This window comes from Diadema setosum, chromosome 1 (genome assembly GCF_964275005.1).
Source record: "Diadema setosum chromosome 1, eeDiaSeto1, whole genome shotgun sequence".
Lineage (NCBI taxonomy): Eukaryota > Metazoa > Echinodermata > Echinoidea > Diadematoida > Diadematidae > Diadema > Diadema setosum.
Window position 1 is genome coordinate 31,537,575 of NC_092685.1, and position 24,254 is coordinate 31,561,828.

Here is a 24,254-nt window from a genome sequence, read left to right on the forward strand (position 1 = left end):
GACATGTCTGACTTACATGTACATGTAAGTCCCTGTTCGGATGTTGGCATGTCCCATAATGTCATGCACTTTAAAAACTGACAGAAAGACCGCTTCATCTCGATCATTGTCAAAGAAGGCTGTTATGTCTCTCTTTTTGTTCTGTGCTGTGTTAGTCATGTCGCAGTGAAACCCTATGATGCATTTCCAAATGTCATTCCTAGCAATCTATGGCTATCTACAGGCATGATTTCTGCATGTACCCGTGTTCATATGCTGAAATTCTGTCTTTGCTTGTGATACAGCACACTACACATATATGCTCTAAATTTTACTTGAGTGTGGCCATATCTGAAGAGAGGAGATACATTATTTACATAAACATCAGATTACACTATTCCTTTCTAGTCTTGTAGACATGGAGGGGCTTTGAAATATGTCGGTGGTGTAAAATAATACAGATTTGGAAATCTACGGTGTCATTTGATTGTTTCTCTTGTTCACTTGTTTCTCTTTGAACAATGACTCTGCAGACGTTATCAAGCCTAGGTATCCTTCCTGCACTGGAAGTAGTGTTGGTGAGTATCATTTTTTATCATGTTTCTCTAGCATATTCAAAGTGAGAGTGTTGTCAATTCACAGTATTTCCAGCAGTATGTGTGGCTGCTTGTGTACAGTGCTTATTTACGCCGATGTACACCAAGGGCAATTTGGCAGTCAGTTGCAATATATGAAGCTATACCTAACTTGCCTCATTGGTTATAATATTGGACGGATATGATAGTAAAGCATTACTGTGATGTAGTTTTCTGGAATGTGGACCAAGCTCTAATAAATCTCTGTCAATGCCCCTTAGCTAGCAAGCATGTTTAGATACTGAACCCCTCTGGCACATCATAAACAATTGTAATTGTTCAGGGTAAACTTTGGCACCATGCCAGAGAGAAGCAGCTCCTGGGCATTCTAGCAAACTATAGCGACTCTGAAATAGACATGCAAGCCACTTGTGTGCGTTCTGGTTTGTACACTCCGCCATCATACTTGTTTTGATGCAGGCAGTGATGAGTGATAATTAGGCTAACGATGCCTTCATCTCTCCCAACAGGGTATGGATGGCCCAGACGTAAGGCAAGCAGCAATAGATATCTTCTCCTTGGTCGTTGGCTTCAATGCCTCCACGGTGCGGGAATTCATTATGCACGAAGGGTCATCATCGGATGATGTAAGTTGATCGCTGCGATGCTTTCTTCCTTGCCTAGAGCAGATTTTCGAAACCAGCGAAAGCTACCTTGTCAGTGGCAGAGCTTTTTTTTTTTTTTTACATTCATTTCTCAAGCTAAGTAGACAGCAAAGCAAGTCTGATTTTGAATAATCCCTCTAGGGAATGTAAGTCAAGAAGGAAAAAAGCCTTAAATTAGGCTGTCCTGCCTGCCAGATGATGTATGCAAATTTGATTTGGCTCTTGATGGTAAGAACAAGCAATATTATATGTGGTTCTGAATTTGACTGCCTAAAACCAAAACAAAAATCTAAATGAAACTTAACAAATGGCACATTATTCATATAGCAGGAAATGAGTTGGAAGCCAGCGGAGCCCAGAACCCTTCCAGTGATATTTCGAGCTCGGGTTCACCGGAAGAAAGCAACTTTCATGATTTGTAGAGCAAACTTCGATGAACAGTCATCGTAATGTACCTCATCATCCGAGTTGTATTGCAGACAATGTTTCATTCAGGCCTGAAGATGATACGGGGTAGGAATGTTAATGCCAAGTTGACATGCTAGATGAAAGACGTAGCACCCACGCTCAAGTTTTAAGTGGTGTGGGAAGTGATGATTGTAATGTGGTGACATGTAAAACTATGTTTGTGTTATTTTCCACAAAGGTCAATCAGCACTTGTGAGGAGTATTAAGACCAATATCATGAGCAAGATTGTCATCTGATTTTTAGTGTACCCTTATTTTTCACCTGGACTCTAAAATAGACTTGTCACACTGTAATTGCCCACAAATTTGTTCCTCCAGTCGTAGAAGTCTTGGTAACGTTTAATAATAGATGTTACAGTAGCAGCTCTTGCTGGAATGGCAACTTCCCATAGCAACAGCCAATCAGGAAGCTGGATTCTTGTCATTAATATGACAATTGCCATTCCAGTAAGAGTTGAGCTATCATGTGAACTTTTTATGAAGTGGGGCCCTGGTGTTCCAAAAACATCTCTAAAGTTGGTATAAATACATATGTGTTTAGTCGCATTTACTGCTTTTTATGAGCTGTGTACCTTTGAAGTCACTGTTTGTTTAGTTTCCATAATATCATTCATGGACTACCCCCTCCCCTCTAACAGATAAGCCCCAGCCAACAAAAGCTGGCTTTCTCTTTGAGTGGAATTGAGCTCTCTATGAGTGGCAGGAGTCAGCAAATGTGGAGTTTGCAAAATGATTGCGTTTTGCCAACACGTTTGGGCTCTCGAGGGCCACTTGTCTCTGTGCAGTTCAGCCGTGTATCTGTCACATTCATGTTTCATTGCAAAGAGAAAAGTGTGTGTGACCTTCGCCTGTCTCTATTTATTGCCTACCCTGCAGGATGTTCTTCTAATCAACCTTGTCATTGAGCAGATGATTTGCGACACAGATCCAGGTAAGTCCAGCTATTTATAACAGTGTAATGTGTTTGTGTGTGTGTGTGTGTGTGTGTGTGTGTGTGTGTGTGTGTGTGTGTCTGTGTCTGTGTGTGTGTGTGTCTGTGTCTGTGCAGCAGCAGAGGGGTACTAAAACCCATTTCCTTGGCCTTGTTCATGTTTCTTTGGGGCTGTGTCCCAGATAAATTCCAACTTGAATGTACATGTCCTGTGTAAATATTGGGCTGTAAAGTTGGACAGCACCAGAATGCTACTTTTGTTTGTTTTTATTTGTTTTTTGCAATTTCAGATAAATTATAAGATATGTTTTAGCTTTGCTAGGAATAGACTTTTTACACATTTTGGTATGTATAATATTCTTCTAGATGAAACAAGTCTACAGTGGCCATGATGCATGTGTACTATGACACTATCTCTTCAAATTTTGTAATATATCTTGAATGTTGTGATAAAATTGTGCAGTGAATATGAACAGAGATTTTACATCCATATGTGCAATGAATTGTTTAATTATTCACATGTGATAAAGGATTTCGTGTGCTAGAAAATTTGAAGTAATTATTGTCAACCCCCTTTTTTGCAATGCACAATTCAACCATCATTCACATGTTCATAGTAATGTAATGTAATAATTATGAATAATTCTTGCCAGCACATCCACCAGACAGTGACAGAGTGTTCATGAAGCTTAGTATTTGGCAATGATGATTGTAAAAATTTGTTCATGCATTAAATGCAAAACAGTGAAATAAATGCTTCTTCAAGTGTTAATTGACTTGCCATTCTGGTCACCTGGTCTACCAGGTTTAAATAAGGTCACTTGATTTGAATGGGCAGAAAGGGAATGGAGAGCACATGGTCGGTTTGCTCTGTGTAACCCGATGCCTGTATAGTCACAGCTCCCTCGATGGTAACTTAGGTTTGAACAAACGGCGACCAATGTTTTAAAGGCATTATTTACCATTTGCAGATAAAATAAAAAATCCAGCAGTAGTGCTTCAAAATAGTTGTAAAATGTGAGATCAGGATAGAAACAACCAATGTAAAAATTTGAATTAGTATGATCAATGTTAAGTATTTTTGAATGTACAAAATGTGAACAATGGTTATAATGAAAATGTTCCCAGACTAAACCATCTACAGTTACGGTTTATTGAGAAAAAAAATGGTAGTATCTCCTCATATGTTAGGTTTTATTGCAAAATTCTTATATTGTAGGATGTTTTGTGATTCAACTAACCTACACATATGCATCAAATATCATATCTTGAACATTCTTTAAATCACTGCTCCCAGAGGTAAACAGGACCTTTAAAATTGTATATGTATTGTAATCATATAATGAATATGATTATATTATATAGATTAAATGCATTAACTTCATTCATGTCACAGACCTTGGGAGTGCTCTCCAACTAATGAACATCCTGCGGATGCTGCTGGATCCAGAAAACATGATGGCCACAGGAGTGGTGAGAAGCTTTTGCATTTCACAAAAGACCCTATTCATCTGGTGTTATGACGTCAAAAATTTACCATGTTAAATACAGTACGTCTTTGAAGTGATGTTGGAATGTTGAAGGAGGAGGGGAGGGTGGAAATGATTAAGAACAAGTGCATAACCTGGCAGTATATGATTAACTAATTGTATTAAAAGGCCAGTATTTGTCATGTAGAGACCCTCATCACTACAGCAATGTGGTAAGCTTTACACAAAAGTCACTGTATTCTCCGGCGTTGCGGCCGCATGAATTTTCACAGAAAAGAAGCAATAAACTCGGGGCGCGACCTATAGACCTATACGCCTATATCATGGCCTGTTCAACCTATAGAGAATAAACAGGTGAGCCGGCACATGTAATCATGTAATGGACTATGCAATGTGCTAATGAGCAACTCGATATCATACAAGAAATCGAGCCATCTCATAAATGACGCTTTGTTCTGCAATAAAGGGACAACTTTTTTTGTCATCACCTACGAACTGCTGTTCTTTCTGTGCCAATTTTGGGGCAGCACGAACATGTTACTTTGCAGAGCTGTCCTTGCCACTGCATTACAATAATCTCATGCTGCACAATGCTTCGCTATCGATGTACAGCAAGCTGCGTGAATGAAAACACAAATGTGCACGCTCTTCTTCAACAAAGTTCTATTCCATAATTTCACACATGAACATCAAGCACACACACCCAGTTTTTCTTCATATTACTGGACATGGAGTTTGTGTCATTCAGTGTTCATACAGTCAAAACTTAGAATAACACACACAAAAACATACACACACCCTCACACAAGCACACACATTTTTTTTTCCAGTAATCTTTATTAGGTTTCTGTAATTTCACAAACAAAAACATTCATCTTGGATGTATTAACACAATATAAACACACACACACGCACACCCTCACACAAGTACACACACACACACACACACACACACAAGAATTGGGGAACATCCAAAACTAGGTAGAAATACAAAGTTTGTTTTCAAAATTCAGAAAAAAGAAGATTGAAAGTTTTGAAGTTTTGAAAGAATAAAATCCTTGCGCACATTTTTTTTTTCTTCTTTTTATAGCCAATGTCGGGATGCTGCGTATGCGGAGATGCGGCCTTATCGCAGGAGAATACGGTATTCATCTTTGCATAGAATGATGACTGATAGGCATTTGTCATTTAGTACAATATGCCCAGGCCATATTTAGTACCACCTTTTGATACTTCAGTGATGAGAGGACGCCTTATGCATTAAACCAGAACGAGTTGAAAGAATATACGCCATATATTTCGGTAGTCTAAATTTTTGCGAATCGGGAATTCCCAACGATTTCGCGAGTGGTTAAATTCGCGATCGTGGAGTACTGTACTGAACGGAGAAATGTATACGTGTGAGTCACGTTCATATCGGGATCAGAGTCATTATTTTTGCGTGTCTTTAATTTCACGAAGCGCACCTGACTCGCGAAATTTGCGAAAATAAAAACCTCACAAAATATTTGGTGTATACAGTATTCATTCATCAGTCATTGGTGTATGTGTAATAAGGTTCAGTTAACTTGGGTGTTTTCCGTTCTGGTACTAAATGCCAGCTGTTGGATGAAATGTGCTAGAAAGGAGAAGGGTGCCTAAAGAGGTGTGTCGCAATGTTTTTGTTATACTGTGATAAGAATGATACCATCTTACATACCCACTGTAGACTTTGTTGTGTGAAAACCGAGTGCCCTAGCATTACCAATACTCCTGGCATTGCTAGGTACCTGTATAGACATGCGGCTGAGGAAACACTTTGTAGGTAAAACATTTTGTTTTCAAGGAGTTATGTGTCAACCCTTGCAAATGTATTGAACTTTGGCTCTTTGAATCATCTTTTGGCCAGATGTGCTGAAATATCATTGATTTGCACAGTTTTGATGCATTTTCCATGGAGCATGATTATAAAGAGGCATTGCAAGAATTTTCTTCATTCTTGCCCGCAGAAGACGGAGAAGACAGAATTCTTGACGTTTTTCTACAAGCACTGTATGCACGTCCTCACTGCTCCTCTCCTTGCCAACACGACAGAGGAAAAACCAAGCAAAGGTAAGATGTGGATTTTTAGCTATTATTCTAACAATGTGCCTCAGTCTTTTCTAACTAACCTCTACCTCATGTCAAGATGATGCGCGCAGTCAACTGACCCAAAGTAGAAGAAAGTGGAAATACCCCATCAGAAGATGGTCTTTGTCTGTGAAGCAGTATCACGTCATGGCATCTTTTGAAGTTGTATGTCGTCTGGGTTTTGTTGTTCTTGTTTTGTTTTAAGCTAGAAGCCAGCTTCTGTGAGATGGCAAGGTATCCAACTGCTTTCGTGCTGATTTTCCACAGGTTTTAGAAAGTAATGCCAAATTACATCTTTTGAAGAGTTAGCGCTACAAAAATTTTGCCCGCACTTGCTAAGGTAACTGGCGGAAGACAATCAACAGTGCTGGACTTAGATGATGACAGAAGTATCATTATCAGTGATCACCAACTGGCAGTGATGTCCATGGCAGAGCAGAGATAGGGACCTCTTAAAGTCATTGTTTATATTTATTTTTGAAATTAGGTTGGTGGTTTGTTTAAGTGGCTTGCTATATGCACTCTTCTTTGCTCATGCACTAGTGGAGGCCCTTCGTATTCTTAGGAATGCCTGGGTCATGTATGTAGAGAAAGTTTAAAGGCAGTTGGGAATAATGCCCCCAGAACTTTGTTTTATTGATGCATTTGGTTTGTAATCCTGTGTATGTCTTTGAGCTATCTGCCTGCAATTGCACTGACAAATGTAATGATAGAAATTCTGATCACGTAAATGTTATGTGTTAGCTGTGAATCTGTATTGCCTTCCTACTTCATTTGAAATTATGTTTTCTTTCTTTTGTGTGCTGTAGATGACTATCAGACGTCGCAACTGCTGAGTTTGATCTTAGACTTACTGACATTTGCTGTTGAGCACCATACATACCACATCAAGAACTACATCATTAGCAAAGACCTCCTGAGGCGGATACTAGTATTACTCAAGTCTTCTCACCAGTTCCTGGTTCTATGTAAGTTTATTTTTATGAATGCTTGTTATGTAGTCATGTTTTGATGTAAAGTTCTAATTTGTGAGATTAATCTACATCCAATTTCTCATGATGTGCTTGGTCAGTCTTGTAATGAGCATTCTGGCATTGAACATATGCATAGTGCACATTCTTTGCCCTTTTCGTAAGCTACACTAGAGAGATGTTTTTTTTTGACACTGGAGAAATAATGTCTGATGATGGGAATTTCATAAATGGGTCTCACTTAATGGGTGGAATACTCTCTTCCCATGAACTAAAATGGTAACGATGCCCCGCAAGTGACATATCATTCCTCGCCTTCAAATTCTGCAGGTGCTGTCCGCTTTTTCCGAAAAGTTGTTGCGATGAGGGACGACTTCTATGACCGGTACATCGTGAAGGGAAACCTCTTTCGACCGCTCGTAGTCTCATTCATGGCCAATGGGCCCAAGTACAACCTCCTGAACTCCGCTCTCATTGAACTCTTTGAGTACATCAGGATAGTAAGTTGCTCTCATCTAAAGTTTGAGTGTATGAAATGATAGCAAGTCCTTTTTAATTGATTATTTTGGTAAACTAGAATTGCAAGGTAATCTCATTTAGAGTGTATTGAGAAAGCAAGTTCTTAGTTTTCTCTGAAGTGCATTAGGAAAGCAAGCTCTTACTGAATTTTTGAGTACATTAGGGATGGCAAGATAATGAACTGTCATGAGTACATCTAGGTTGCGTTTGAGCGCTCTAAAGTGAATCAAAGCAATCTGAACTAAAGTGTACCATATTGAACTCTGCCAGATTTGGAGCATTTCAGCGCTCTGTTGAGAAAGCGTAACTTGTGAGTTATTTTTAGAAGAGGTCATGCATTTTGTAGCAAAAAGGTCATTCACCTGGCACGCTTAAACTACTTTCAGCTGTCCCAAACAGAGAGAATGATGTCTTTGCATTATGACGTATTCGTATGATACGCGCATGCTTCCATGCAAACTTTTGGAACGCTTTTGGTACCCTTACGGAGTACTGTATACGCTGTTATTTTCGCAAGGGTTTTATTTTTGCGAATTTCGCGAGCTTTGGGCTGATCGCAAAATTAAAGACACGCAAAAATATTACCCTGTCACACCTTATGTACAAATTGATGACAAAATGCATCCGACGCTGGCCGGACCAGAACGCGGCTGTTACACCGGCCAGTACGTAACCTACACATACTACTGTATTACTAGTACGCTAATTTCCACTTCGAGTGCATACGGTATGCGGTGCGCCCGATTCTAGAAGTACAGTACGATGATAAACGTGCATTAAAATGTGCAATCTCCGTGCTACGTTACCCTACGCGAACGAACACCGGCTCGACGTGGTTGGGTGAGGCCTAGGGATGCATGTAAAACTTTCACTAGCGCTAGCGCAGCTCTGAAACTTTGTAGTCTACATCTATTTGTTGCAACATTTGGTAGGTACTTGTGAATGCCGTGTGTGAGTGTCTCACTGCAAGTTCCCGTAATTATTGTTTCATTTTATAAATCTTCTACTGTGTTTTTTCTATTGTCATGCTTTGGAAGTCACAATGCAAATGGAAAAACGTTACGAGTTCGTTGGCAAGTGTTTGAACGTGTTTCTTGGGCTTGGCAGTAGACCCTACTACCACTAGTATCAATCGCGGATTTAACAACACGCGAAAATGCCACTGATACCGTGATTCGCAAAAATATCTATACGCGAAAATATTGGCGTATACAGTACATCGGGAAGTGGTCCACTTTTGGCTCGGTACAGGACAGTACAGTACACTTTAGGAGCGTTCGAGCACTCCTCTGGCGTGGGTACAGTACCATACAATTCGCTTTAGGAGAGCGCTTGAACGAGCCCCTAGATTGTGAGGTAATCTCATGTACAGTTTTGAGTGTGCAAAAAAGCAAGTCCTCCTCACTGAGCTCTTTGAGTTTATCTTGATAATAAGTTCTGCTTGCGCTTTGGTCGGACCACAGTGGAGAGGTCCATTCTTACGCCACTGTCCTCACTCAGTTATTTCCTCTGTTAATAACCATATCCTTGCATTCCCATCTCCTCTCTCTCCCCCTTGCCATGTAGGAGGGCATCAAGATGCTGCTGACACACATCGTGGAGAAACACGGGGAGGAGCTAAAGGACGTGGACTACGTGACCACGTTCAAGGGGCTCAAAATCAAGTATGAGCAGTACATGGACAGGATAAACACCAAGCCAAATCTTGACAAGTGAGTAAGGTGCTGACAGAAAGCTTGCTAGTTCCTGGTATAGAGTACCAAAGTGATATTGCCACAGTTTTGTGGTAAAGCTTTGATTGGAACCAGGTGTGCGCATAAACACTCGGGGGCCCGGTGAGGTTGTTTAGAACCAGTTTTGGTGGCGATGAATGGCCAGGACACACTATATGTGAGATAGGGCTCTGGTACAGGTATTATTACTCTTTACCCCCAAGTGATGACAATGATGCATGTAACAATAAGTTACATCATCATTGGTAAGGGATGTTTTTCCCCTCCATTAATTACATTACTTTGTACACATTTCATTTTATGGATTAGGGTTGGCAGTTGATGATTCCTTGATTCCTGTCTTCAGTTGTCTCAGTTGGGATCAGATCAGGAGTAGTAACAATGCAGATCTCTATAGAATCCATTGTAGGCAGGCAATCAAGGATATGACAATAGAATGATGTAAGGCAGTGACATTAAGTGGTGGTTTCTATAGGTTTGTTACATGCTGAAATACAATGATGATTGGTACAACGATTGGAGGAACGGGTTAACTTGACTAATGTATATGCCACTGTTCATCACATTGCATGTGTTCTTGTGCATGTCACCTTTGCAGCTTGAGGCATGCGAGCATACTCCAGAACAGTCGGTTTCGGCGGGACCCCAGGGAGATGGAGGAAGAGGAGGAGCTGTGGTTTGACCAAGATGAGGATGGTGAGGACTCGGAGGCGGTGGTGCCGGTGGTGGACAGTGCCTTCCGGTCGGCCAAGCTGTGCGACGATGTGATCGATGACGTGGAAGACACGGGCAGGATTATCGGCAACAAGAAAGGTGAGACAGCTGGATGGTGAGAAGGTGATATTGGATTTCTGAAATTTTTCCTTGTCAGTTTTATGTATCGTGGAGCAGAAATGGATTGTTGACATTCATCATATTTCTTGTCATTTCATGTCTTTGCTACATTGTATCTATATATGATTGTACAATATAAGTAGATTTAGGGCCGGCTTTCTGGCTTCTCACTTGTGTCCTTTTTGTTCCCTAAACTTTCTGTTTGCAGAAAGTTTGCACACCATACCATTGTACAACTCATTTACAATAAACTCACATGTCATTTTTTTATAATGTGCAGGATGGTTGCTTTTTGAAAAACATAAAAACCTAAACTGTCATGGCTAATGTGATCATTTCATGTCATCGTCTGTAGAAAACCCACTCTTGAACCGGCCTGACTTGGGCACCAGCAATGGAAGGGTAGACACACCCCTCAGACCAGCTTCAGGGAACAGTCCTAAGAGGGCATCCACGCTGCCCAACAGGCCCAGCAGTCCTGTCCCCATCCCGTCGTCCAATGCGGTCAACACCCCACCCCTCAAAAAGCTTGCTTCGGACTCTGAGACAAACAGCATCGCCAAGAAGTTAACGGGTACACCTTCACCGGAAGTGAAAGCAAACAGTGTGGCAACAAAGGTGTGTAAAGATTTTAGGAGGTTTGCTTCTCACTGAGTAGTTTCCAACAGATGCAGCAGTCAGACTATATATTATACTCCTGCGTAACATAGTTTGAAGGGGTATGTAGGGGTCAGGGTGTAGTCGGGTGGGTGTTTGGCAGGTGGCCTGTCGTAAATTTTGTGGATTTAACTACTTTTCCAGTTTTCAAGCAATACAAATGAAATTTTGGCACACATATTGAGCGCAGTATAAAGGTGTGGTGGACGCATTTTTCAACAGGAGTGCAAATTATGTTGCCATGGTTTGTTTGTTCATTTTCCGTCTGAGAAGATGGCTGGATAGCCCATATTCAGCTACGTTAAGCTGGTCTTCCATGGGATCCAGTTGGATGTGAGGTGGGGACCACTTCACCGGGTTAGACACCCTGCTCTTTGCGATGAATGAATGAAGCGGGATCTTTTACGTGCATGAGTTGTTACTCTCTCATACACGGGGCCTGCATTTTATGTCCTATCCAAGGGACAGAGTGTTTTGCCTCTTGCTAGAGGGGACGGTATGCTTACACACAACATTGCTCAGTCCAGACTCGGGTTCAAACCCGGGCCGCATGATCATGAGGCAGACGCGCTACCGACTGAGCCAACTCACCGCCCTAAATGGTAACAGCACATTATTTGCTGTTTTGTTATTCTTTGCAGTGTACCAGTACAGAAGTGCTAGTTAGGACTATTAATCTCCTTCATGGATATTTCTAGTTTCCCTTACATTCTCAAGGGTATGCATGAAATCTGTAACACTCTTTGGAAAAGGGGATTATTGAGTACTGTAAACACCCATAAATTCGTGGCATTAATTCTTTGTGCTGAGTGGCTCAAACACATATTTGTGGGTTCTTGAATTCAGGCTGCATGAATGTCAATCCATTCAAAATATGCAGAAAAAATTGTGAAGATATTTTCGCAGGTTTTAGAATGCGCGTTAGCCAGAAGTAGCGCGAAATGCACGAAAATTAATGCACCGTGAAAATTTGTGCATTAACAGTACTCGGTTGATTTTTCTGGCACGTGCTTGTACTGGATGTACTGGCTTGTTACAGGGATGTGACAGTTGATTTCAGACTTTTTAACTCTGCCCCAAACCCACTTACCAGACTTTTTGACAATTCACATGCATTGAAATGTTCACTGTTTAGTCCATTTAAGACCATTTTCCATATGTTTCATATTTTTCAGGCTTTTCAGACTCTGTAAACACTAGAGTGTGTGTCTATCTCTTGTTTTTTTTTTCTCCTTGCAGGGAGGATTAGTGGGATTAGTAGATTACCCCGACGAGGATTCCGACGAGGACGATGATGCGGAGGACCACCCCCCACTGAAGAGGGCTCGTCTCTTATAGCAGCATCCCATTCAGTCAACCCGTCCTTCAAAAAACCAGTCAACAATGCCTTGAGTCTCTGCGAACGGACCTGCCGGCCGGTCAGCCACGGGTGGATGCGCGCCCACATAGCAGAGGGAGCGAGAGAGAGAGAGAGAACGAGCGAAAGACGACACAGAGAGGGAGCGAGAGAGAGAGAGCGAGAGACTGACCACAAGCCAACATCCATCTGTGCCAGTCTGCTGTTGTCAATCTCCTTTTTCCCTTTTAGTTGCTCTGAGTAGTGCATGTCAGCTGGGAGGGATTTGGTCCCGCCGGCTCGCCAAACGAACGATGTGTTAAGTTGTAGGTCCTTTTACCCTCTGAGAGAGGTGGAGCACCCGCTGGTGAAGCCCTGGGGGGTTCTGTAAACCTTTCGTGCCCAGTGCCAGATATTGTCCTATCAACAAGATGAGGCCCAGTCTTGGGTAGTAAACAAAGGCTGGATCCATCAGAGGATGCATTGCTGGAGCCAACTGAGGGTAGCTAGAGGCCTGGTGTCATCACTACCTCTCTCCTCCCCTCTTCCCCATCTCCCCGTCCGTCTCACTTCCCACTCTGTAAGCAGTAGTCGTCAGCATGGATTATGCAACTGTGTGTCGCGTGTGAAAATTGGCTGCTTGTGTTGCTGTATTTTACTCAAATTTTCTTTTTATTGACGGAGATGGCAAATCTTGTCTTTTTGTTTTGATTTTTAAATTGTAGCATCAGCATCGAGACTTTTTTTTATTTTGACGACATATCTTGTAAGACATGCTGTTTCCCGTCAGAACTGACACTGTGCTATTGGTACCCAGATGGCATTGTTCGTTGTGGTGCGATTTACTGCCCGCTCCAGGGGAAGGAGATGGTTGGTTGAAGCGGCAACAACTTGTGTGCAAAGTCCTCTTGCCCTGTGTTGAGTGGACCGTCGGAGCAAACCAACCGAAGTGTGCAAGTATGTGTGGAAGCTAGGTCCGCTATGACTGGGTTGTCGTGTGACATGGTTCTTTCCCCCTCCTCCTCCTCAGACTCTATGCTGCACCGTATCTCAGGAAAACTTGGGGGTGATTTGATGACTCCAAACACCCCCCATCAATGCCCAAGCTCTGCAGTGCGAACGGACACAAGTTGGCAGGATGTTTTCTTACTCTTTTCAGAGTGACGCACGTCTTTGTCCCCAGTATCAGATGCTCATCAGTTTTGGACATGGCTTTGCAATTGCAGGGTTCCCTCTGTGGATGCGAGATTGTATGTGTAGGGTGTGTGTGTGCGTGTGTGTCATTGTTTGTATGCCCATATGTCTGTATATGCAATGATAGTGAAATTGTTGAGGGATTTCATTTACTCATGCTTTTGTTCATAACAAAATCTGATTGTTTTAGTTTAGAGGCAGGCACATGTTTCCTTGCACCATTCTAGCAGATGATATGCAATGTAGTTTGATCCAAGCTTTTCAAAACATTTGGTGCCATTTGTACTTGCATAGGTAACTATGGGGGATTGCACAGTCACATATTTGCTGTAAGCTATGTGAGTTGCGGTACAAAACGAGTCCAGCGCTACGTCCACACATGTTTCGCGCATGATAACCAGGTATTGAAAGGTCAGATGTGAAGCCAAATGATAGCATGTCACCAAGATCTCATTCGGTGTTGCTCTGTACATCATGCTTGGCAGATGGTTTATACAAACGGAACTCGTGTTGTAAATTCAAGATCAGCTTCCATACACCGCGAAACTGATAGTTGTTTGACAGGTGTGTAATGCACATGAGCAATGTGTGGATTTCATTCTTGACATTCCTTGCATAAACTCCAGGTCAAGCCTGTAATCATACCTCCTGACAATCCTCGGCATCTTCCCCTATTTCTTCACCCATGCGTACACGCACACACGCACGTACTCACTCTTGCAGTTTGCAAAGTAAAGCAGTGGGTGAATACAGGGGCAGCACCAAAATTCATTGATATTCGAGATGATAGTTTTGGCCGTGAAATTGGCCATTTTTCAAACCGAGTCTTGGCATGATTGCTTCCCTTGTGTACACCGTGCTTGCATGTCCAAGTCAACCATTCGTTTTCACTGCATTTCACAGAGAGCTGGGCTTGTGTCATCATGAAAGTCACTAATAGTTGAGCTTGGGTGTTGTTGCTTGTATGTTTTATCATTGGCGCTGACTTGGTGTCTTGCCTCTAAAGATAGACAGGACTCTGATATGCACGTAGTTTATGAGTGTCATGTTTCCAGCTATTTTACCTGGCTCCTTGTCACCCGTTCTCCAGACAATATAGGTAGATGTAATACACAAAAATGCATTCCAGGTTTAAAGCACAAATGGAAGATGCGATTACCACTGATTTTTACCGTCTGTGCTCTGTGGCTTATTTAATACAAATTTTATTTTTACCCTATCCCTTGTCTATCTATCTGTCCTATCTCTATCTGCCTATCTTTCTATCTCTATCTATCTCTCTATCTATCTATCTGTCTGTCCTATTCTATCAATCTTTTCATTCTAACCTATTTTTCTTTCTCTCTATGCTTTTGCTCAGTGAGTGCTTTACATTACATTTGTGTTTGATACCAGTGTATTGGTGTTATTGTAATGCGTGTTTTATTTCAAATTGTGAATGCCAGAGATGACTGGAGCTGTGTAATCATTGGATCTTACAGTCCTGTACTATCTGTACAAAACAAAATTAAAAGAAAAAAAAAAAGAGGAAAAAATATGAGAAGAAGCCAATGTGTTTTGTTATTATGCTGTGTGTAAAATATCAGAGTGTACCAAAACCTGTATAACTTTGTACAGCTAGTCTGCACTTTGTGGCAAAATATTTGAGCATTTGTTTTCCAGAGTAATACAAAACACAATGTAGTGGAATTATTTTGTATTTAAAGGTGCCTGTCCTGTAATATATTTCTGTGCCCCTTTTTTTCGAATTTTTGTTGTAATGTTTTCAGTACCCTTGTCTACCTATTGCCAATGATACAGAGAGTAATGAAATTGAAATCATTGTTGGATTATATTATTGAGTTGAATATTTGCCAATCGTTTGAATTCACTCAATGGTCAATTCAGAAATTTTTACAGACGGTTTTTATTTTCATTCCTGATATTTCGACTTGGCCATAGATATTGCTCTTTGAGCCTGTATTGCATCAGGATGCGTTTTTAATGATCAGTCCCATTAGAAATTTGATTCGTCTCGGCTGTAGGGCAAACGAAATGGCCCGACGGCTGTACGATGTCTGCTGGGGGATGATGTGTAATTGCGCAGTCATTAGATATAGATGCCGAACGAAAGGTTCCATTGCACTTGGTGTGAATGGACCACCTCATCAATACAGTATTTGCACATCACGTCTATGTTCACTGTGAATCACAAAATTGTCATTTTTTTTTTTTTAAACAATTACAGTGTGAGGAGACTGCAGAATATATCCTGAGAGAGTGAGTCAAATGTAGAGATGGAACGATAAACCGACACATTTTTCTTGTCTTCGCATCATCAATTTCAAGAGGTTCTCATAATGTGACGTATGTCAAAAAACCCTCTGCCATTTACTTTCACAACAAAAAAAAATACTAACCAATGAACGGGATTGGTGCAAACATTCATGCATCAATTGCCTTCAGGTTCTGTCCAGTGGTGTAACTCTTGTTGATTGTCACGTCTCTTGTCTGTTTAAAAAAGAAGAGGAAATGTTTTAATTTTAGACAATGTTGTTGTTTTGTCGAGATTGTGAAACTAAATGGCAGTTGGCAGTACTGGGTCTTATATTTGTAGCAGACTTTTTTAATAAGAGAGAGAGAGAGATATGAAGTTAGAATGATATGAACTATATAATGGGTGCCTGGCTGTCGGAAAATGGACCGCAGACACACCTTTTTGTGAAATGTAAATAAATTCTTTGGAGCAGAACAAATGAAACAAAAAAAGCAAACAGGAAATGGTTCCTTTGTACTCGATTTCATTATTACTGGAAGCTGTGTCTGTGTGTGTTTGTGTTTGCAGGAGTGCAGATGTGTTATTCAAGCTTGAAAATCTACCAATAGTCAACCGGAAAAACAACTGCTGTTTATGGAAACCTTAATACTGTACATAAGAACAGGTCTTGGTTGCTGCACAGAAAACTGCATTTTCCCAAAGTGCTTTAGTTTGTGGTTGCCAAGTAAAACGTGTCGACTATGAGATTGACATTAACTGAGATTAACGAGTGAATGGGTTCTTATGAACTAGAATGTGGACATTATTTTTGAGTGGGCATGTTTTTAGTTGTTTGTGAATGCTGTCATGTGTGGACTAAGTCTCCACACTGGAGGCAAAGAATCATACATATACCTGGTTGTGGTGTTTGTGCAGTATTTGAATTGGCGGTGAAAGACCTTCTTTCTTGAAAGACCTTCTTTCTTGAAAGACCGTGGCAATCACCAAAGTGAACATAATCATGTTACAATAGCACTGGCCAAAATGCTCACAGGTCCTTCTTTTTCTTTGTGACTGGCTGCTGCCATTGTTACTGAAGTTATAGTTCATTATAAACAGTGGTTGTCCACTAAGAAACCGAGCTCTAGTTCATGGTAGTGGCAGCAGGGAGCACTGTTTGTCCCCTCCGAAGCTAAGGTTTCATCCAGGTACAGTGCACTCCCGTTATAATGAACACGGTTATTACGAAATTCCGGTTACAACGAAGTAAAATTTAGGGCCGCAACGTTGACAACTCTGTATTTTTATTGTTCATTCATTCGGTTATAACAAAATTTTGATAGAACAAAAGAAAATTGTAGGTCCCAAGGACTTTGTTATAATGGGAGTCCACTGTAGTTTGCCCCTTCTTCAATGTAATGGCATGGGAGGTGGTGTGCTTGGAATGGCCGTTTACCAAAGACCCACTTATCCTCACGAATTACTGTATGCGCCATATATTTAGTGAGTCTAATTTTTTGCGAATTGGTACTTCCTGACAAATTCATGCGTGGTTAAAGTTGCAGTTGTGGTGTACAGTTAGGAGCGGAGAATTGTATGCATGCATGTCGCATTCATGTCAGGAAAAGAGTTAATATTTTTGCTTGTTTTTAAATTCGCGAATCGCACAGGACTTGCAAAATTCGTGAAAATAAAAAATTCAGGAAATATGTGGCGTATACAGTATTTTTCTCTCTACGAATAGAACGTGAGGTCTTCATGTAGGACATTGTGGCTCGATGTTAATGCATGATAGTACAAAGATAACGTAATTGACACAACATTCAAGAAGCGTTCAGTGGAATTCTATCAATCTTAAAGGTATTGTTTACCCTTTGCATTTGAAACAAAAACCCAGCTTTAGTGCTTCAAAATGGTTCTGAAATGAGAGATAGAGATAGAAACCATTATAAAAAAAAAAGTTAATTGGTATAATCAATTTTAAGTATTGTTAGATATACAAAATATGAACAATAGTTATAATAAAATCACTTCTAGACTAAGCTGTCTACAGTAATATGGTTTAGTGAGAAAAATAGTGACATCTCCTTATATTTTAGGCTTTACTGCAAAATTCTTATATGGTAGGATGTTTTGTGATACAACTGACCTACACACATGCATCAAATGTGATAACATTTTTTAAATTACTGCTCCCAAAGGTAAAGAAGAACTTTAAAACAGTCCAGGGTTACACTCTACATGGCATGTGGTCAATATGAGTGGGCAAAACTCCATTACATTTTAAATTTACTCTGCCTGAAAATATATATATTTTTTTAAAGAAACCTTAGAAGGAGCATGATAGATATGGGTGAGATGAACAACTGTTAATGAGCAAAGCCACAATAGATATTAGGGCCATCCTCTCAGAGGTCAGGTGTCAAGGTTCAAGTAGAATGCATGACGGGGTTACTCAGTGAATCATGAACTACTGGCTGAAAGTAAAAGGTGATTGTGTCACTTGTATGGAGTGGATTGAACACTCATTCACTGACTGGGTGGAGAAAATTCAAGCATAATTAGAAAAGATCACAGCTAATGAGTGGATTGAAGTGGAGGCTAGCAAAAACAGATATATCTGTTGTCATTGTGTGGTCAAATTCTTCTAGCTGATGACATGCAACAATTGCTCAGCAAAACTCGGGTCATTATTTTGTACCGGGAACTGTGTCACACACAATCAGTCAATTATAAGGCCAAACATACAGACACTAAACACAACACAGACACAAACACACACACACTCAAAAACGACAATAGCAATATCAGAATGTACCACATGATGTGACTGTCTAGAAGCATTTTTATTTCAAGAATTTTCTCCACACAGTCCAATACATACATATCTGACACTAAATGTCTTAAAAAAAAAAAAAAAAAAAAAAACTGCAACGATTCCATATCGAATTCCACATCATTCCTGAGGATGCTATGAACCCACATAGCATGTAATTTTGGTTTGTTCCATTCTTAGGTCATAGTCATACACATAGTTTACCACCATTGGTAGAGGGTAGTGTACCCACATAAACTTTGTCTTCTTTTTCTCGTCAGGCAGGGTGCAAAGAAACCATAAGGAAAAAAAAAAAAATCTTGGGTAGAAGTAGAAGTACATCCACAACAACAAAAAGAAAAAAAAAAAAGAAAAGAAAAGAAAATACTCTCCACATAGCAGCACCCCAGTGCTAGACTTAATTTGACCTGTCGTCTGTGCCACTGGCAGAAAAACAAACAAAACAAACAAACTAGTGCTATGGACATCAAATGAATCTGAATTTTCCTCTCTTTCTCACAGACAATGTGAATCTTCCCCATCACTTCAAACACGTTACAAATGTAGCTCTGTTCTCATATTTAAGAGTTTACTTTCAGAAAATGATAATACAACATTTTAAATGTTATCTGATCACTTAAAAAAGCTGTTACAATCAAGCTTGGCTTTGGGGGAAGATCCTCCACCTCAACTGTTTGCACTGTCATATTTCTTTTTCTTCTTCTTTTTAATTGAGTCTGATCAAATGGTCAACTACTGACACTTTCACTAATTCCAGCCACAGAAAGAAAAGAATTGTTGCAATTTGAAAGTGCATAATCCACTAAAGGGGATAGAAAGAAGTCACTATTTCACATTTTCAACTTGTACCTTATCCTGATAAAAATGAAAGAAGCGTTCGAATCACACAATTCTTTACTCGGCATTATTCTGGGGACGGAAAGATCCATGAACACAAAATAATACACAATAAGGTTGATGTATAAAATGTAATATGATTTAAGAATCATGTGATAGATAATGCTTAAACAAAGGAATGATAAATAAAATCAAGTGCATTGCCCATTTTTATTGGCAAATGCTGTTCACATTTAAATAGTGATGTTTGAGCATTCCATTCACGCTGACACACCCACAAAAAAAAAAAAAGTTGTGAGGTTACAGAAAAGCAATCATTTTTACTTTTTGCACACATGAGCAATGGGCTGGACCATCTGAGATTGTCATGTAACAATAGCCCAAACTGGATGTTCACTATCAAACTGCACAATAACTTGGATTCACCCTTCATTTCTCTTCCTCTAGCGAACACAATAGGCACACAGTGTAGGCAGTAGTCACTAGCTAGCAATGTGAAAACAACAACAGCTTATACTGTGAATGACAAGAATAATATCAAATGCCCTAGAAATAATGTAGACATTAAACACAGATCTTCCAAGTTGGAAACTTTTACAAATAGCCTACGCTGTTGCTATGACAGTGTTCAAGCTTAACCTATCTCTTAGCATTCCTTGACTGGCAGTAAAAAAAAAAAAAATAAAAAAATGCTGGCCTTCTTATCAGAATCATGGTGGCCATGTAATTACCCTTCCAACTTAGATCCTGTATCACAGAAACACGCTATAACCCCACAATGTTGTTGTTCTTGTTGTTGTCGTCGTCGTAGAAGATATCTCTACATGCATTAGTACTATCATTCTTTTTTTCTTGATATGAGATGTGATGGTATTATACGCAGGAAACCAAAAATTGCCATGTCTTTGTTTTTGTTTTTGTTTTTCTAACAAAGGCTCGCTGCAGGGGTTTTGATACTCTCATACAAGTGAATAGACACACATTTGGTAATTTCAAAACAGATTTGATGCTTGTAGAAAATACAATTTATGTGCATGTCTGTAGGAAGAATAATAATGCACGCATGATTTCTTATTTCCCTCTTAATGATATATCTGATAAAGATAAATTTGTTCAAACAACCAGCAATAAAAATTTGGTTGCTTTTCAAAATGGTACCACCCTTGTACAGTCAAAAGGATATCTTATACAGTTGTACAAGTCATTAATCTACTTCTATATTTTTGTTTAGACATCTTTGCATATAAAATAGCAATTTTGTGAGTCTGCTGTTTTTACCCTTGCAAAATACATCAGTATGAATACACACAACATGCTCTTCTTTTCTTTTTTTTTTGGTAAAGACACATTGAACATTTGACAGCAAGCTTTAGCATATTGTAAGATGTGACTGTCACAGAGTGAAATAATACAATTTTCCATGAATCTGGAAAAAAGAAAATGATAATGAAGATTAATACTGCTGTGTACAGGTTCAACTACCAGAGAAGAATCACCTCTGTATAAAATAAAGTAGTGCTTTGCATTGTCATCGTCAATATAGGTACCTAGTTTCACACACACATTGACAATTATTGGTATGTAATCTGATTAAGCGCATACTTCCTACACATGCTTAGCATAAGGCCACTAGTATGATACTTGTGACACAACATGCAGACCTCCGTGTAGGTGTGTAATGACTTGCAATTCACTCAGTATAAAGTCTGCAAAGTTTAATTTAAAAAGCTGCAAACAGCGGCTGGAATCCATCGGTGAATACTCAACACGTATGCAATATTGCACATTATCTACAAAGCGACGTTCAATATGACATCTCTACTGGTGCACAGCATTATGCTGATCCACAAACTACAAATGTATTCACAAATCAAGGCATGAGTAGTCATCATTTCCCAGCAAAATTTTACCCAAAGATGCTACGTGGGATGCTATATAACAAGTCTCATCTATGGGCTGTTAAAAAAACAAAAAAACAAATATATATATATATATATATATAATAATAACAAAACTTAATAAAGATAAAATAAAAGGAAATACAAACTTCAAGGATCTTCTCATATATGTAAATATATATATAAATATATATATATATTTTTTTTTATTTAATTTAATTTATTTTTTATTTTATTTTTTTTTGCATTGTGCAAATATTGATCCTTCCTCTGTTGGTTACAAATGATGGCCACTATTGTTTACAGCAATTGTGTGGCAGGAACTGAAAAAAAAAAGAAAAGAAAAGAAAGTCCAGTACACAGCAGTCTATGGCGAACATATAATGGGTGAAAACGTGGAAAGTAGAATCTAAGAAAAAATAAAAATCTTAAACTTTGAAGCATTCCACTTGGTGTAGTCACGGAATGTATAATCATATGACAATTTGGTCCCTACATGATTGTCCATCAAGGCATTTGGAATTACTCTTGTGTTTTATCTACATATCAGAAATGATGTAAGATACCCATGACCCTGGTTATGACTTGTAGAAAATTTGTTGCATTGCATTATTAAATGAAGTGTAAAGAGGCATGATTTTGGAGGCATTCATGAGCAACGGTACAACAATGACCTAAAGAAATAAAGGGGGGGGGGGGATCTTAATCTTTGAGCTTGAAATTTGAATTACATTCTAGTTTCATGATCATATCAATACATGGAAACATAGACAATTGGTGCTGGTGAGAAAGACCAAGAGTGAATGAGTATAAAATTAACATAAAATCAGAATAAAACTATTCTGTGCTGAGAGAAGGCTTTATGAAAACACTGCAATTTAATATACATGCACCATCACGTTTATTCATTTATTTTCATTCTCACATTATCCTGCCTACTCAAAACACTACATCCTCCATCACATACTGCCATCACATACTGGGTATCATTTGTACCTAGAACTTTCATTCATCATTATGCCATCATTTCTATTGTTCAATACAATTTCTACCACGAACAGACACAAACATGTCAATTCTTATACAGAACAGGGCTATTCATACCCAATATATCTCTAGAAAATACTAAATATACATATATTCTCAAACTGGACTTAAAAAGCTCCCTCTAAATCATACTGTTGAATATGAATCTTGGTACATGGCACAACACAACTTGTGCATTATGCTGGCTGAACCATGAATACTACTGATCACGCCCTGATAATGAAAGGTAAACATCTTGCTGAAATAAACAGTACGTGTCAGAATGATGGAATCCCCTTAAATATTAGAACTACCACGACTGTGAGTCTCAAGAGAATTTACGCACACAAATTTCGAATCTCTTTGCTAATCGAAATGTGACAAGCTCATCTTCTCAAAGTAACCAAAGCAGCCTGAAAACAGTTGTGGGTTTTTTTTTTTTTTCGGCCTTTTTTGATTCACATGAATTCTTTTGGAAACAACCAAAGAGCAGTAATGGTAATTGTTTTGTAACTAGTACTGTTTCAAAGGGTCAAGGTGCTCAAAGTACTTTATGGCATATCCTTAGTCTTGGTCACTAGTTATCAAATCCAGAGGACTCATTTTACTACCTCCTGCCACCACTTTTTGTAGCACACAGAGGATGCTGGACACTGCAAGACAAGTTTGATTTATTTTTGTGGTGATATCTCTTCTTATTCACTCAACACCCTAAATCTGGGGCAAGTGTGTGCCCTTTGCTTTGTTTCATTTTCATTTCCCTAAAAGCATCTCTACTGTATCTGTAGAATAGCATATTAGTTTTGCAATGTAAAGTTGTTCACGCTTAAGTTCCGGCCTATTTCACACAGGAAGGACTACTACTGGTACATGGTAGGAAATGTTACTGAAGACCCCGTGCGTGGGTTACACTAAAGATTTGATTAATGTTTGTTTGGTGTCTGTTTTTTAATTAAAACAAAAACAACAACAAAAGTATACATGTCGGTTGCCAAAATCATAATAATAAAAAAAATGATTGTTTAATAAAGGCAAAGCTGTTAGCTATCTCTTTCTACAAGTTTCTGAAGTTTTGCACTGGCTTTGTTTGTTTGTGGTTTGTACTGTTTTGATGATGAGCGTGGTATTTTAGTTTGGAAATGATTTTAACTGTCTGAAAAGTCTACTTAAATTGTGACAAGTGTGTCAAAAGAAGTTCTAGAAGTGACTTGGCGATGTGCATTACATTCTTAGCTGTGTATGCCTCATGTCTGGAAAGAGCCACAATGCCATGGAACTAACTTTGTTCATGATTTGTCTGGAAACCTCTGACGCATCTTCGTGGCAGTGCATACTATTTCAAATGCTTTCATTTCAGAGTGTACACATACACAACAACAAAAGATCCACGCAAATCTGCTACGGTAGCACTGACATTTAAACTTGCAGTGTGAGATAGTTCTACTTTTAACAATACTCACATCTATGATCGTACAATGAACAAGACATAAGAATGAATTTAAGACTTTTAATCTCAGTTTCAACAAGTCCTAGTAAGTGCTGGGGGATAATGGGTATGTATTTGTGAAATTGTAATGGAGGGGGGGGGGGGGTGGAGGGTGGAGGGGAGTAACAAATACAAGAATATCTGCACTAATCAAAATGCTCACATAGATTTCCCATATTCCTCTTCGGATGCAAAAGACAAATGCGAACTTCTTCAATTAAAGGAAAGCCATCTGCATATGTCAGTATTCGTGCATGCAGTATCCTCATCTACTTGTATTATCCGATAGAGCAAAAAAGGCATACCTTGGTCGAGCACTTCAGTTGTCCCTACTTCTCTATCTGACCACAGCTTGGTCAAAATCCACTTATCAGTCATTCTACAGTTATTGGCAGCACATCATTAGTGATTACACTTCCCTTTGTTATCATAGAGTTTTAATTCACATGACAATTCACCTTCATGGGGGGAAAA

At 39.4% G+C, this 24,254-nt stretch overlaps 1 protein-coding gene across 2 annotated transcripts in view; it reads left to right on the forward strand.

Annotated features, from left to right (window-relative positions):
* Positions 1-16,221, forward strand: part of LOC140235377 (serine/threonine-protein phosphatase 4 regulatory subunit 3-like) — a 38,407-nt gene extending 22,186 nt beyond the window's left edge. The window contains exons 6-16 of one of the 2 annotated variants that reach the window (XM_072315408.1): positions 513-557; positions 1,085-1,201; positions 2,564-2,618; positions 4,015-4,091; positions 6,097-6,199; positions 7,027-7,185; positions 7,519-7,688; positions 9,274-9,419; positions 10,039-10,253; positions 10,630-10,892; positions 12,171-16,221. In XM_072315408.1, the coding sequence (XP_072171509.1) occupies positions 513-557; positions 1,085-1,201; positions 2,564-2,618; positions 4,015-4,091; positions 6,097-6,199; positions 7,027-7,185; positions 7,519-7,688; positions 9,274-9,419; positions 10,039-10,253; positions 10,630-10,892; positions 12,171-12,269 (1,449 nt within the window). In that variant the 3' untranslated portion in view covers positions 12,270-16,221. The remainder of the gene's footprint in view (positions 1-512; positions 558-1,084; positions 1,202-2,563; positions 2,619-4,014; positions 4,092-6,096; positions 6,200-7,026; positions 7,186-7,518; positions 7,689-9,273; positions 9,420-10,038; positions 10,254-10,629; positions 10,893-12,170) is intronic. The other variant, XM_072315413.1, reaches the window with a different exon arrangement.
* Positions 16,222-24,254: the final 8,033 nt, after the last annotated feature.